Below are 15,000 nucleotides of genomic sequence, written 5' to 3'. Positions count from 1 at the left end.
TCCAGCTCGGCCCGGAATCAATCCAGTAGCCCTGCACTGAACCCTCTCTATGGCATTCATGTCCTTCTGGAACTGTGGTGACCAAAACTGCACACAATATTCTACATATGGCCCTCACTAAATTCCTGTACAATGTTAACACCACCTCTTGATTCATAATTGATCTCCCTCCGAATACAACCTAAAACCCTATTTGCTTTACCTGTAGCTGCCTGGCATTGTGCTACCTGCTTCCCTCCCGTATCTATTACCATCCCCATATCCTTCTCCTGTGTGACACACTCCAAGATTACCCCTTACTCCCACCAACACTAAGTAATCTCTATTTAGAAAATCCTATTTTCATTGTTCTTCCCCATCCCCAACACCTTACACTTGCTAAGGTTAAATTCCATCTGCCAATCTTTTGCCAAATCTATGCAAGTATCAACACTTTCTTGTATTTGATCACCACCTCCTCTGCTGTCCACCTTACCTCCAAGCTTTGTGTCATCTGCAAATTTGGAAATCTTACTCTTTACCCCATTATCCAAATCGTGTGTGTGTGTGTGTGTGTGTGTGTGTGTGTGTGTGTGTGTGTGTGTGTGTGTGTGTGTGTGTGTGTGTGTGTGTGTGTGTGTGTGTGTGTGTGTGTGTGTGTGTGTGTGTGTGTGTGTGTGTGTGTGTGTGTGTGTGTGTGTGTGTCAATAACTCAAAAACTATGAAACCTAGCAGCCTGAAACTTTGCATGCAAACTAAAAAAAAAACTCCAAGGAAGTGCAAGAGTGAAAATTGGGTGTTTGGATTAATTAAAACACCCCTTTTGAAGATAATTAACGGCCTTATTTAATTATGTCCTTCATCAGGTGCATTCTCGGCCGGCCACCTCACTCTATATGGGGTATGAAAGCGTTTCCTGGGTAACCTCCCTGCGGTCTGAAGCCGCCATGTTTTTTGGCCTGCTCAACCATGCTTTGACTTAGAACAGGCCGTAACGATTTCCGAACGAGTTTTTATTTATTTTCCACTTTCCTCACACATATTATCGAATACCTGTTCATCATAGCTTCGAATCACTGGATACATTGCAATGCTTATAAATGCCCAGAGATACCAGCGTTTGTGGATTTATTTCATTTCCACACACGTGATAACAATGAGAATCTCTTGCACTAAGAAGAATTACAAAATTGAAGCTCCAGGTTTGAACTCAGCAGCAGTTCCGATGCTAAGAAGTGTTCATTTATTTAATTGGGAGATCGTTTGGACATTTGAACATCACTATCGAACCATTTCATTGGAGTGCTTGCTTGAGTGCTTAAGCCGCTTGCCGAGCGCAGTACAGTTCCTGTCCCGAACGGGATGTACAGTCGGCAGTTGCTACGAGGGATAGCGTGTTCTGATGACGCATTTTCACGACAGCGCGGATTTAATTCAATAACCACGCTACGTCATTCTGAGCCAATGTTCACTCACTGCGGACGCTTTTGCCACGCCACGTTATCCAGAGCGAGTGGTTTGTGATGAGCACCATCCCCACTGCATGAGAAGTTCCAAGGTGCAGAGGGAGATGGAGAATGTCCTGAAATGTTACAAGGTCTACGAACAGAAATTTAAGGCAGCCACTCAAGTCTCCATTATGAAGTTCTTAAAAAAAAAAATTCCAAGCGAATCTGCCTCCATTCATCTTCTAATCTTTCATCCTCATTTGGACAGCCTGCCACAAGCAATATGTACTGTACCCAACCCCAATCATGACAAAACTTATGAAAAAGTAATTAATTTTCATGTTTTATTTGTTTTTGTTTTATTTATGTATTTTTATAATCATTTATTTATTTTTTGCCCCTTCTCGCTCCCCCACCCCAACTCGCTCCCCCACCCCTCCTCTCTATCTCCTCGCTCCTCCACCCCTCTCTCTCCCTCTTTTTTCCCCTTCCCCACCCCCTTAGTAAACCCATCCTTAGGATGGTGATTATGTCCAGACGGACCCTCCACCCACACTGCCTTAATTTTCCCTCCCCTCACGCTGCCTTCCCTTGATATCTGGACGGTGGTTATGTCCGTTTGGTGTTTGTCTCCGGACATGTCCAAGCAATGTTTGTCTCTGGACATGTCTGGGTGGTGTTTGTCTCTGGACTGTGTTTATCTCCTGCCATATCCGGGCGGTATTTGTCTTTGGGCAGCATTTATAGTATGATCGGTAGAAAATGGATTTCAGACATTATTTTGTTTCCATCTTCACTGTTATTCTGTGCAGAATCATTCATTTTGATGAGGTGGTATGCATCGTAGCTAACGCTCCACCACACTACCTTCCCTTCTTGTTAACTTGTGCTGCTTTCTCCTCGCCCTCCCTTCTCCTCACCCTCCCTTCTCCTCGCCCTCCCGTCTCCTCGCTCCCCCCAATCCTCCTCGCCCACCATCTCTCCCTCCTCGCCCGCCATCCCTCTCTCCAACCCCCCACCCCTCCCTCCTCGCCCGCCATCCCTCCCTCCTCGCCCGCCATCCCTCCCTCCTCGCCCGCCATCCCTCCCTCCTCGCCCGCCATCCCTCGCCCCTCGCCCGCCATCCCTCCCTCCCCCCTCGATCGCCATCCCTCCCCCTCGATCGACCTCCCTCCCCCCCTCGATCGACCTCCCTCCCCCCTCGATCGACCTCACTCCCTCCTCGATCGCCCTCCCTCCTCGTCCGCCCTCCCTCCCTCCTCGTCCGCCCTCCCTCGCTCCTCGTCCGCCCTCCCTCCCTCCTCGTCCGCCATCTCTCCCTCCTCGCTAGCCATCCCTCCCCCTCCTCGCTCGCCATCCCTCCCTCCCTCCTCGCTCACCATCCCTCCCTCCCTCCTCGCTCGCCCTCCCTCCTCGCTCCTTCCTATGTTGACCTGTGTTGACCCTTTGAAAAATAAATTAGGCCTATGTTCACCCTTTGACCCTAAAAATAATTGGTGGTTGTATTCAGTGAGCTGATATGAAAATCCTGTTCAAATTTCATGTCAATTGGATGAAAATTGACAATTTTAGAAATGTCACCTTATGTTGACCTTTCGGCCTATATTGACTTCAAAAATAGTTGGTGGTTGAATTCAGTGACCTGATGGGCAAATGCTCTTCAAATTTCAAGTTTATCGGATTATAATTGAGGATTTTAGAAATATGGTTGATGTTGACCCTTTAGTATTTGGTCTATGTTGACGCTTTGGCCTATGTTCACCTCAAAAAAATAGGTGTTTGAATTCAGCGACCTGATCTGCAAATGCTCTTCAAATTTCAAATCAATCAGATGAAAATTGAGGATTTTAGAACATTTGGCCCAAATTGGCCTTTTGGCCAATTTTGGCCTATGTTTACCTCAAAATTAATAGGTGTTTTAATTCAGCGACCTGATATACAAATGCTCTTCAAATGTCAAGTCAATAGCATACCTAAACAATTGCCAAATAGCATACCTAAACCACCGCTGCAGTTTTATCCGAATCTGTAACTTTTTGAAAATCAAGTAATTAATTTAAAGGTCAATAATTAATCGATTAATTGATTAATCAATAAATCAAAAATACCGTTTATAGCCAAATCACTTGTTCGTTGTCGTGTTCAAATATCAGTTTCCATGCTCAAAGGATGGCTGAGATATCGTTCCCACAAGCAAGAAAGAAACTAATTAATTGATTAATCAATAAATCAAAAATACTCTTTATAGCCAAATGGCTTCCTCACTATCATATCCAAATATCAGCTTCCTCGATCAAAAAGTGCCTGAGATATTGCCAGGATGATAAATTGGTAATTAAAAAATAGATAAGAATAAATTAATTGATGAGTTAATAATTGCCGTTTTTGCCAAAGCACATCTTCACTTTTGTCCCCAAATTTCAACTTCCCAGCTCGAAGGATGGCTGAGATATCTCGCAAACAAACAAGCAAGCATACAAACAAGAAAACAAACAAACGGAGTGAAAACTGAGTACTTCCTTCCTTCAGTGTATGGCGATGGCGTCATGCATCACCTGGATATGGAATTGGGAAGGATCGGTGTATAATACTCATTGGCGACCTCTTAACATGTCGACCTGTTGTATTTTCTGCATAACCTATGTCATCAGAAACATTATTTTGCTGTGTTTCGATCATGTGATTGTGTTATTTGTACATTAATGACTTTGAACGTGTGTCCACTTGCTTTAAACAGAGCTGTTTTCCAAGCACCACTATGAGCTCCGTATTGCTGGTGGTGCCGTGCGAGATCTCCTCAGTGGCAAACAGCCGCAGGATGTGGACTTTGCCACGACAGCTTCACCACAACAGATGAAAGAAATGCTGTCCTCTGCGAATATTCGCATGATCAATGCTATTGGGGAGAAACATGGCACCATAACTGCTCGGGCAAGGATCTTCGATGTTGCTTTCCCTCGTGTTGTATTTTTCTTCCCATTGATCTAGAGTTGCTCAGTACATTTTAGTTTGAGAGAGGTTCATAAGTTTGCATTTCAATTGTTTCTCTGGACATTGACAAGGTGCTTTGTGCTTTTTGTCTATGGTCTATGTAATTGATGGTTTTTTCTCTTTCCCCATTTTATCACCATCATTGTTGTTATTATTTACTTTTGCAAGCCTGCCGCTTGCTCTACCTCTCATGGAATATCTACTCTACTTTCCCATCGTATTTTGCAATCTGTACTAGCAGATACCTGCGGAACATCCACACAGAGTAAAATGTGACCAAGTCCTCAAACCAATGGGCCAACCACGTGTTTGCATCAGGTTGATAATCATCTCAAGGAGATGGGAATGGGCCGGGCATCTACCTGGGGGATGGCCAGATGGAGGCCTCTGGAGTATCAGCAGAGAGTGGATGCAGCGACGTGCATGCTTCCATACCTGACCTGACCTGACCTCAAATCCTCTCCAAAATTACAAGCCTTCAACCCCTTCCGTACTATCCCCCCCCCCTCCCACACGACTCTTTAGCCTTCACCCCCCTCCCAACTCTATCCCATCTTTACCCACAAGTCCTCACACTCCTACTTCCAGCCTAAAGGCGTCAATACCTTCCCCATGTCAAGCCTGCAAGCCCCGTCAAACATAACTCCTTAACCCCTCCACCCCACATCGCACCACTGAAAGTCCTAACCCCCCACCTCCCACCACCCAAGCCTCAACCCCCCTCCCAACTCTCTTTTTCTATCTTTGCTCTCCCCTCCCTCCCAACCCCAACACTGTCCTCCCTCCTCACCGTCCTCCCACTCGTAAAAGCAAACGGGCATTCGAAACGGTGGAATATTTAATGCTTTCTGCTCCTCTATCATGCTATCACCCACTTCACATAAACCGTAATCGAAACAGCTCCTACATGTCATGGCTCGTCATGGTCACTTGTTCAACTCACAATCCCATGTGACATGCAGAAACCGCATGGAATTGCAACTATCAAGTGACCATGGCACCCAGCACCAATTATCTAATTGCTGATGCATGTATACACACCGTTAAAAGTAAATATCGAGGGATGTTTTATTTCACAATGTCACAAAATTCCTGGAACTACTCAACAAAACACCCTTATAATGACATGGCTTTTATGTTCCCTTGTCGAGTCGTTTATGAGAAAATAGTCGGAAATAATAGCAAGGACCCACGTAACCTCTGTGGTAAAAGCCCTACTTGAGAGAATTCTGCAGTTATTTGGGTGGTGGAAAATAACAAACCTCTGTCCTGATTGCTATTGAGAGTAACCCAGTTTTAGGACCAGCAGAGAAGATAACTGAGAAGGAAGTTGAGGAAGCTATAAGAGCAATGAAGAGTAGAAAAGCAGGAGGGCCGACGGGAGTTGTGGGAGATATGTTGAAGGCAGCGGGAAGTTGGGGTGTGAAGAAAATGACAGAGATCTGTAATCTGGTGGTGAAAGAAGGCCGCATTCCAGTGGATTGGGAACCGAGTACCCTCGTCCCTCTGTACAAGGGGAAAGGTGACCCTCTGGACTGTGGCTCCTATAGAGCAATAAAGTTATTGGAGCATGGAATGAAGGTATTGGAAAGGGTGTTGGAGAAGAGGATAAGGAAGAAGGTAAAGATTGATGAAATGCAGTTTGGATTTATGCCAGGAAGAGGAACGACAGATGCAATTTTTATTGTAAGGCAGTTGCAGGAGAAGTACATGGAGAAGAGGAAGAAGTTGTTTTTTGGGTTTGTTGATCTGGAGAAAGCATTTGATAGGGTCCCACGTGAAGTTATGACATGGGCATTGAGGAAGTTAGGAGTGGAGGAACGGTTGATCAGAGTAGTAATGGCCATGTACGAGAGAGCACGCACAGCTGTAAGGACGAAGGATGGGAACAGTGGTGAGTTTGAGGTGAGGGTAGGAGTGCACCAGGGGTCGGTACTAAGTCCACTTCTATTTGTGCTTGTGATGGAGGTGCTGGCTCGGAGGGTAAAGGAGGGTTTACCGTGGGAGCTGCTGCATGCAGATGATCTGGTGTTGATTGCAGAGAGTCTGGATGGACTGAAGGAGAAGATGAACAAGTGGAAGGAATGTATGGAGGCAAAAGGTTTGAAGGTGAATATCGGAAAGACGAAGGTGATGGCAAGTGGTAAAGCATGTGGTGAGGTGGAAAGGACTGGGAAGTGGCCGTGTGCTGTGTGCAGGAAGGGTGTCGGAGTGAACTCCATTCAGTGTACAATGTGTGCTGAATGGGTTAATCGAAAATGTAGTGGGGTGAGAGGGTCATTAACCAGTGTGGCAGCTACATCCAAGTGTAAGGTGTGCATCGAGGGAGCAGCAGATGAAGGAATTGTTGAGTTGGATCTTGGAGATGGTGTGAAGCTGGAAGGGGTGAAAACATTTTGCTATCTCGGAGACATGCTGAATGGAGAAGGTGGATCAGACTCTTCGACGGTTGCTAGAGTGAGATGTGCATGGAAGAAGTTTCGGAAACTGAGTTGCGTGCTGACAAAGAGGGGAGTGTCGTTGAAGCTGAAGGGAAAGGTGTATGCTACATGTGTGAGGAGTACGATGATTTATGGGAGTGAGACATGGGTACTGAACATGGAGCAGCAACAAAGGCTGGAAAGGGTGGAAATGCGAATGGTTCGGTGGATGTGTGGAGTATCGTTGAGAGAGAGGAAGACAAATGATGACTTGCGGAAGATGATGGGAATAGAGTCTGTGATGGAGGTTGTGAAGAGAAACAGGTTGAGATGGTTGGGTCATGTGTTGAGGAAGGATGAAAGTGACTGGGTGAGAGGAGTGTTGGAAATGAGTGTAGTCGGAAGTAGAGGACGGGGAAGACCGAGAAAAACTTGGCTAAAGGTGGTGGAAGAGAAAATGTGGGCAAGGGGATTAAGAAGGGGAGATGCAGAAAATGGGGTAAAGTGGAGAAGATTGTCATGGGGCCCGCAAGGCTAACCCCTGCTTTAGCAGGGAAAATGGCCTTTAAATGCGTGTGTGTGTGTGTGTGTGTGTGTGTGTGTGTGTGTGTGTGTGTGTGTGTGTGTGTGTGTGTGTGTGTGTGTGTGTGTGTGTGTGTGTGTGTGTGTGTGTGTGTGTGTGTCCGTGTCCGTGTCCTGATTGCTGAGGCCTATGTTTGCAAGGCCCATGACACCTATTGGCTCAAAATCCTTTTAACTGTCGCTTTGGTCCTTTTACACTGGGGGGAAAACTTGTAGGGAGGGATGGTGATTATGAATATGACAGCTCCGAAGACATCTTTAGCTTCGCATAGCAATAAACACCAACTTGGTGACCGTATGATTTTATATATATATATATATATATATATATATATATATATATATATATATATATATATATATATATATATATATATATAATTGTGGGTGGCGTCAGGCGAGCTCCGTCTATGTTTAGTCTGTCAGAGCTGGAATCCTGAATCCAATAAATTGTCATATATATATATATATATATATATATATATATATATATATATATATATATATATATATATATATATATATATCTCACATCACTGGTTGGAACGCAGCTATGCCGCTGATGCAGTGTCCCCATTACCAGTGCACTGGTACTCATTTTTCTGACCTCAGAAGGATGACAGTCTTCTTCTTCCTCTTCTTCTTCCTCTTCCTCTTCTTCTTCTTCCTCTTCTTCTTCCTCTTCTTCTTCCTCTTCTTCTTCCTCTTCCTCTTCTTCTTCTTCCTCTTCTTCTTCCTCTTCTTCTTCCTCCTCTTCTTCCTCTTCTTCTTCCTCTTCCAGCTGCTCCCGTTCGGGGTCGCGACAGCAGATCATCCGTATGATCCGCATAGTGACTTGGCACATGTTTTATGCCGGATGCCCTTCCTGACGCAACCCTGGTCGCCTCTTACGACACAGGGATAAGGATTGGGTTTCGCCATGATTCCGGGCTGTCCTACACCCTCTCATAGCACGGCCCAGCGCAGAGTCCCCGTCCTCAAGTGATCCTCCAACCCAAGCCTCCTATTAGCCAGTTGAATGTGATTTTTTTTTTATGATGTCATCGGTGACTTTGTTGTGACGTTATAATTGCATAGGTAGAACACTACATCGATCAGTATGAACATTTTTAGGTCATCTTGTTAGAGATGACCTAATAAAACCAGTCTCGGTGGCCGTACGTACGTCCCCATTTTTTTCTTCCGATTTTCTTGATATTTGGTATGTGGGTAGATGTCAATGAGGTTATGCACGACGGTATGACCTTTGACCCGGTTGAAGGTCAAGGTCAACATCAAGGTCACTCCAAAGTTGCGAAATCCTCCATTTTCAAAATCTATCTCCGCCGTTTATGATCCGATCTTCGAAATTCCTTCGGATTCTGATAATATGGAACAATATCTAAATTTGTTCAGGCCGTTTTTTTAGAATTCATCCTGGTTATCGAGTCATGTGTCTTCAAAGTTGGAAAAATCGTTGATGTGATACGGTCAAAAAAATTTCGCCCGATTTTGATTAATCTTGGTATGTAGGTAGGGGTCGATTAGTGATGCACGACGGTATGACTTTAGACACGATTGAAGGTGGAGGTCAAAGTCACCGATGCTGTAAACTTGTGAAATCATCCATTGTCAAAATATCATCCGCCATTTATGATTCGAAATGCGGTTTGATTTCTGAGGTCCGGTTTCTATCCTTTTGAAGACACATTGATCATAAATGTTCCAAATCAACCATTTTAAAAATCTATCTCCAGATAACTCAGAAATGTAGTTTGATTTCTGAGGTTTTCTATCCTTTTTACTCCGGGGCTTTCGTCTGTACGTTGAACCAAAAGACAAGACGACATGAAAGCCATTCTAAGCCGATCAGAGATCCACATCTACAGAGCTTCAGAGATGACAGTCACCGGGGGTAATTTTTGAGGTTTATCTTTTGGAAAAAAAAAATTACTAACCTTCAAAAATCATCTCTGAAACGGCTGAACAGATCGAGGCAAAACTTTACAGGTATGACTGCCTATCCATGAGAAACAAAATGTTCATCCCGATGTCATAGGTCACATGGTTTGTCAGCCATATTGGATATACCCGAAAGCCAATGAAAATCTCCAGAACTGCCAGACAGATCGAGGGGAAACTTCACACACACATTCCCCAAGTTTTGAGGATACTGGAGTGTTCACAAATAATTGATCGGTCATATAGTCTGGCAGCCATATTAGATTGAACGAAAATCTTAAAAAAAAATTTATCTTGAACCACTTCATTGATCAACGTGAAATTTCATAATTGTTATGTAGTAGTGATGGAGAATATAAGTTTTAAATTTCAACATGATCGGATGCATATCCTGGAAGCCATAATTATTTGTTTATTTTTTTTAAATCTGGGTTTTAAAAATACCAATAAAAAAAATAAATAACTAAGGCTCACTTGCCTGCGCATGGATGGGTTTGAAGGTGGAGGAGTGGCAGCTGAAACTCAAATCCTATCCAGGTTGTCCTGATGACTTCATCTTTGCGCTTGTTTGGGTTCCTTTTGATGATTCCGATGCAGTACTCTTCCTACAGTATTTGCTCCTCCATTTGTTTTGAATTTAACTTATTTTAATCCCATTCTGAATTCAGTTAAATAATAATACACATCATGGATCAGGGTCATGTGTCTGATCAAAGTGGGATATCTTGGTACCTGGTCATCACTGCCAGCAGTTACAATGTGGCAGTTCTAGTTATGTCCCAGGCAAAAATGTTGCAGTTAGAACTATAGCATATTAGAGTTGTACTTTCATAAACTATAGTTGGTAACAACAGGTCCTACTACAGTAGTCTGCAGAGAATTACTGCAGGAAAGGAATTTTTGCCTGGGGTTATATTAATCACGTAAGGCACTAGTACACAATCACCACACAAAACAAGTCCTGGCGAGAGTCTGCATTCTCTGATTGTGGTATGACAATATTAACAAAAAAAAAGAGCAATCATCAAGTTTGAAGTTTTATTACTTGGAACCTCCTTCTCATTAGTCGTCAATAAACTGCTCTCTCAGTATTCTGGTGTATATTGTGTCACTGACAGTGAATTATAGCATTTTTACCATGTTTGGTAAAAGCAAATAAAGAAATAAAAAAACCGGTTTTCGATTCCTACCAACCCGCTTTTCGTCGCCTCTAACTTGCCATGTATGTTTATTTGTTACCAAGTCCCAGCACACCCCTAATCTCATGTATACTTTGTTTTGCTCGTGCTTGAATGTAGGTTTGTGAACAGAATTTTGAAATCACGACTCTGCGGGTGGACGTGCTTACAGATGGCAGACATGCTAAAGTTGAGTTCACGAAAGACTGGGCGATGGATGCTGAACGAAGAGATCTCACCATCAACTCTATGTTCTTAGGTGCCCAGTTTTTATTGCTTTCCTTGCAAGGTTCACATTCATGGTAAATAAGCAATTTGGCCATTTTTTTTTTTTTTGGTTTACGGTGCTGATTCTTAAAGGGAAAGAAACCATCCACTCCCTATCCTCTTCCCTCCCCCTACAAAATTTATCATCATGTATCTGAAGCTTTCTGAAATTATCTTTTGATTTGTGTGGAAAAGAAAAATCACGTTTCTCAAGATTGCTATAGAAACACCTGAACAGATAAACAACTGTTAAAAATACGATGGTAAAGTTTTGCTTAAGAATTCAAAGAAGAACATATTCTTTTCCAAAGAACAGGGCTTGAATAAAAAAAAGAAGAGCATGGGTGGGTTGTCCATGTCTGTTGGATTATCAGTTATTGTGGATATTCCCACATCAATGAGAGTGGTAAATAAGAAGGTTATTGGGTTACTTATCAACAAAATGGGAATTTTCTTTCGATGCATTCAGTTTGGAAGTTATACTTGTACCATAAAAAAAATCCAGATGCATTTGTGCAAGTCTGCAACTATAATTTTGAACCCAAAAGAGTATCACATAAATTAAACTAGAAGGGTACTCAGTAGAGCGCCTACCTCTGCCACGCAATGCCTGATCCATGAGAGCATATCGGGCCCAATACATTTTTGAAATGTCATGGTATATATCGTTTTTAGGCCCTTCTCTCAATGGTAAAGAATCGCTTTATAAATTAAATAATAATCGTATCTGGATTTGGATGTTCAGCAAAATCGAATTGAATCAAATCATTCTCGTCACATACCCAACCTGTCCACCAAGTTTCATCCGAATCCGTCCACAGCTTTATGAGATATTCTGCACACACAGACAAACAAACAGACAGTGGTAAAACAACCTTCCACCTATCGTGATGGAGGTAATAATGCTGTTCTTTTATTTTTTTTTTTCGATTTCGTGATTTTTTAAAAATATTTTATTTTTATCATTTCTTTTTGTAGAAATTTCTGCTCTGACACTCATGGGGATGGGGCAGCCCCACCCCCACCCTCCCCCACTTTTGCTTCTTTCTTTTTTTCTATTTGCATTGAAAATTTCCACAAAACCCTTTTTTAATATCATCTCATAAATTCTAACCCTCCCACCTCCACACCCCAGACCTGGATGGAAATCTTTACGATTACTTTAATGGCCTTCAAGATTTGCAGAACAAGAGGGTCAGATTTGTTGGTGACCCTGAGAAGCGGATCCAAGAGGATTACCTTCGTATCCTCAGATACTTCAGGTAGTAACAAAAGTTTCCCATCAAAAAAGGTTAAAAAAGAAATCTATTTATAGCTCTTCCTATGAGTGACACTCATATAAATGTTTAGGACTTTCTAGATGTGTGAGGCAAAATTTTTAATACTGATGTTACACAAAGCCAGGAATTAAGGAAAAATCAGAAAACTGTCTGTAAATGTACATAAACCAAAATATCCATAAACAAAGGTCGGCTGGTGGAGCTTCGCCACTCCTCACGAAGGACCACGTGACCAAAGATGATGACACGGCACATTATCTTGCCAGGATACAATCACTCTGCAAGGCAGCTGGCGTTTCTCAGTTTTATGGCAGTATAATTAGAAAAGTGCTTTTGAGGTTTTTGTCATTTACGGACAATGTACAGTGAGTGTTAGGAAGTCATAAACATTTATCATTTCCAGACAGTGTACAGTGGACACGCAGATGCTTTGGCAGTGATGCAGACACTCATCCCTGGTCAGGCATCAGACATAAGCAGACAGATACAGAGATTTATTTAGACAGAAGGAGGCACATCTCCCTCTTTCTTTACTCCATTTCATTCCTTCTACCAATGTCAGGCCCTCCTAACAAACCGACGCCACCGTTGTCAGACGGAATGAAAACCCGTCATTCTTGTTACAAAAACAGCTAAAATTGATGAAAAAGCGGCCGAAATTGAAACCAACACAGTAATTAAGGTCGCAATAGCAGATATAATGGAAACCAACATGTTTATTCTACACACAAGAACGGTCGTGACGGAAACAAGAACGGACAATCCAGAAATAGATTGGTGTGGAACGGAAGCAAGATTGGTTATTTCCGTCGCGAAACGTCCGAAAGCGAAACAAAAGCGGTTCATTCCGGTTACTGTAGTGCGAACAAGATGGCGGATGCAGTAGAACGACCTGTTACGGTATGTAAATTTTTAGTGCTTGTGCCTCGAACATAAATGTAATATAGATAATATATAGTGAGTCGTACCTGATGTAGTTTTAACAATTTATTAAACCGAATTTTGTTGTGATGATGATGTTTGGTTTGCCTGTATTTCGAGCCCCGAGTGAAGGATCGCTAGTTGTGTATGCCCAGTTCAACATAGGGGATCGTGTATGGGATCTTTTTACAGTTTTTACTTCATATTAACTTTGTTATTTTACTGGAATTTGCAATTTATTATTACTATCAAATTTTACCTCTTGCAAATATAAACGATCAGTCGTCACTGATCGCTGCAGCATGGGGGCACGAATTTCACGAAATGTCAGCCACACATTAAGTCAAGAGGGCGCATTTATCGCTGCTTGTATAATATCCCGTACCACAAACGGGTTTTCATTAACAGACATGATATATTCAAGGCAGACTACGTTAAAGTCAACTTACCATAACTTCAAGAACTTTTCAAGCCGCCATGTTTTCCACGTTCTGGTAACCGGAATTAATCGCTTTCGCTTCGGTCTCCGCCGTTTCGCGACAGAAATAACCGATGTTGCTTCCATTCCCCACCGTTCTATTTCGGGATTGTCCGTTCTTGTGTCCGTCACGACCGTTCTTGCGTTTAGAATAAACGTGTTGGTTTCAGTTATATCTGCTATTGCGACCGTAATTACTGTGTTGGTTTCAATTTCGGCCGCTTTTTCATCAATTTTAGCTGTTTTTGCAACAAGAATGACGGGTTTTCATTCCGTCTGACAACGTTGGCGTCCGTTTGTTAGGTGGGCCTGAATGTGATTTGGTGTTATTTATATATATATATTTTTTATTTAATTTCACTATTTCTGTTAATTCATTTGAATATTCCTCAATATATGTCTGGTGCGGTCCTGAGCTGCGATACTGCATGTAGTCTAATAGTGTGTCTCTTTTTGGTTTGTTTGTGTAATTAACACAGTTGTTGGTTGCAGGCTTCAAGGTTTGTTTGTTGAATTAGTAACATTCAGGTTGACAACTTGCACGTTCACATTTGTTAATTCGCTGATTGTACGACAGGTTTTACGGCATGGTGGCTGCAGATCTCGAGCAGCATGAAGAGAAAACACTGTTAGCTATTCAGGAAAATGCCATAGGTCTTGCCAAGATTGCTGGAGAGCGCATCTGGTTAGAGGTCAAGAAAACCCTTTTGGGAAATCACGTCTCGCACTTGCTCAGCCTTGTGTATTCACTGGGTGTTGCTCCCTACATTGGTATGATGAGGTGTTCATTGAAGTTTTATTTTTTTGGCATTATTTTCTTCTTGTGTGACTTTTTAAATTGCTCATTATTTTTTCTTTGTTGTTATGTTGACACTGTAATACAAGCTCCATATCTGGTTTCTGTAATGAGCAACTTTGCAATAAACATGGAAGAGATGGTCTGTTTATATTTGTCAACACCACTATGCAGTTTTTATCATTATGTATATATTTTAAATATTGTGCAATTCTTCTGTGATCTTGTCCTCACCCCAACCTCCCCCCTCCCCCCTTCCCCCCTTCACCACCCATGTTCTGACTGCCTATCAAAAGTACCAAGGAGCATTTATCTTTGCCTTTCGAACCCTTACCCCACAAATTATTTTTTTCAATCACATGTATGTGGCGTGATTTGTTGAATATGTTTCCCCACCTTCAGATCCTAGGAAGGAAGTGTTTTTTGTTTATTTTGGGAGGTGGGAGGGAAGTGGGAGTGACTTGAATTCTGGGGAGAGTATTGGGGTAGGGGAATCTATCTTAAAATGGCAACCTCACATGTGCATATGAATTTATTTACAAGTTGATGGCATTCTGATATTGTGGCATTGTCTTTCATAGGCCTACCCGTCTCAAGTTTGGAGGAGATGCTTATAGTCTGTGAGAGGAGTCTCAACCTCCAGCCTAAGCCGATGACTATATTGTCGGCACTGTTCCAGAACCAAGAGGATGTGAGGAAGCTCGACCTTCGGTTAAAGA

The 15,000-nt window shown here is 42.6% G+C and overlaps 1 protein-coding gene across 3 annotated transcripts in view; it reads left to right on the top strand.

Annotated features, from left to right (window-relative positions):
• TRNT1 (tRNA nucleotidyl transferase 1) overlaps positions 1–15,000 on the top strand; it is a 26,329-nt gene that overhangs the window by 2,851 nt on the left and 8,478 nt on the right. For 2 of the 3 annotated variants that reach the window (XM_085853387.1, XM_085853384.1), the window contains exons 2-6: positions 4,165–4,358; positions 10,660–10,798; positions 11,942–12,068; positions 14,063–14,256; positions 14,863–15,000. The exon at positions 14,863–15,000 is cut by the window's right edge and continues 107 nt beyond it. In XM_085853387.1, coding sequence (XP_085709513.1) covers positions 4,281–4,358; positions 10,660–10,798; positions 11,942–12,068; positions 14,063–14,256; positions 14,863–15,000 — 676 coding nt within the window. In that variant the 5' untranslated portion in view covers positions 4,165–4,280. Of the gene's footprint in view, positions 1–3,859; positions 4,359–10,659; positions 10,799–11,941; positions 12,069–14,062; positions 14,257–14,862 lie in introns of all 3 variants that reach the window. The other variant, XM_085853386.1, reaches the window with a different exon arrangement.

Source organism: Eptatretus burgeri, chromosome 13, assembly GCF_056783735.1.
Source record: "Eptatretus burgeri isolate ZD-2024b chromosome 13, Ebu_testis_v1, whole genome shotgun sequence".
Lineage (NCBI taxonomy): Eukaryota > Metazoa > Chordata > Myxini > Myxiniformes > Myxinidae > Eptatretus > Eptatretus burgeri.
The sequence above is the reverse complement of the archived record's forward strand: the minus strand, read 5'-3'. Positions and strand labels throughout refer to the sequence as shown.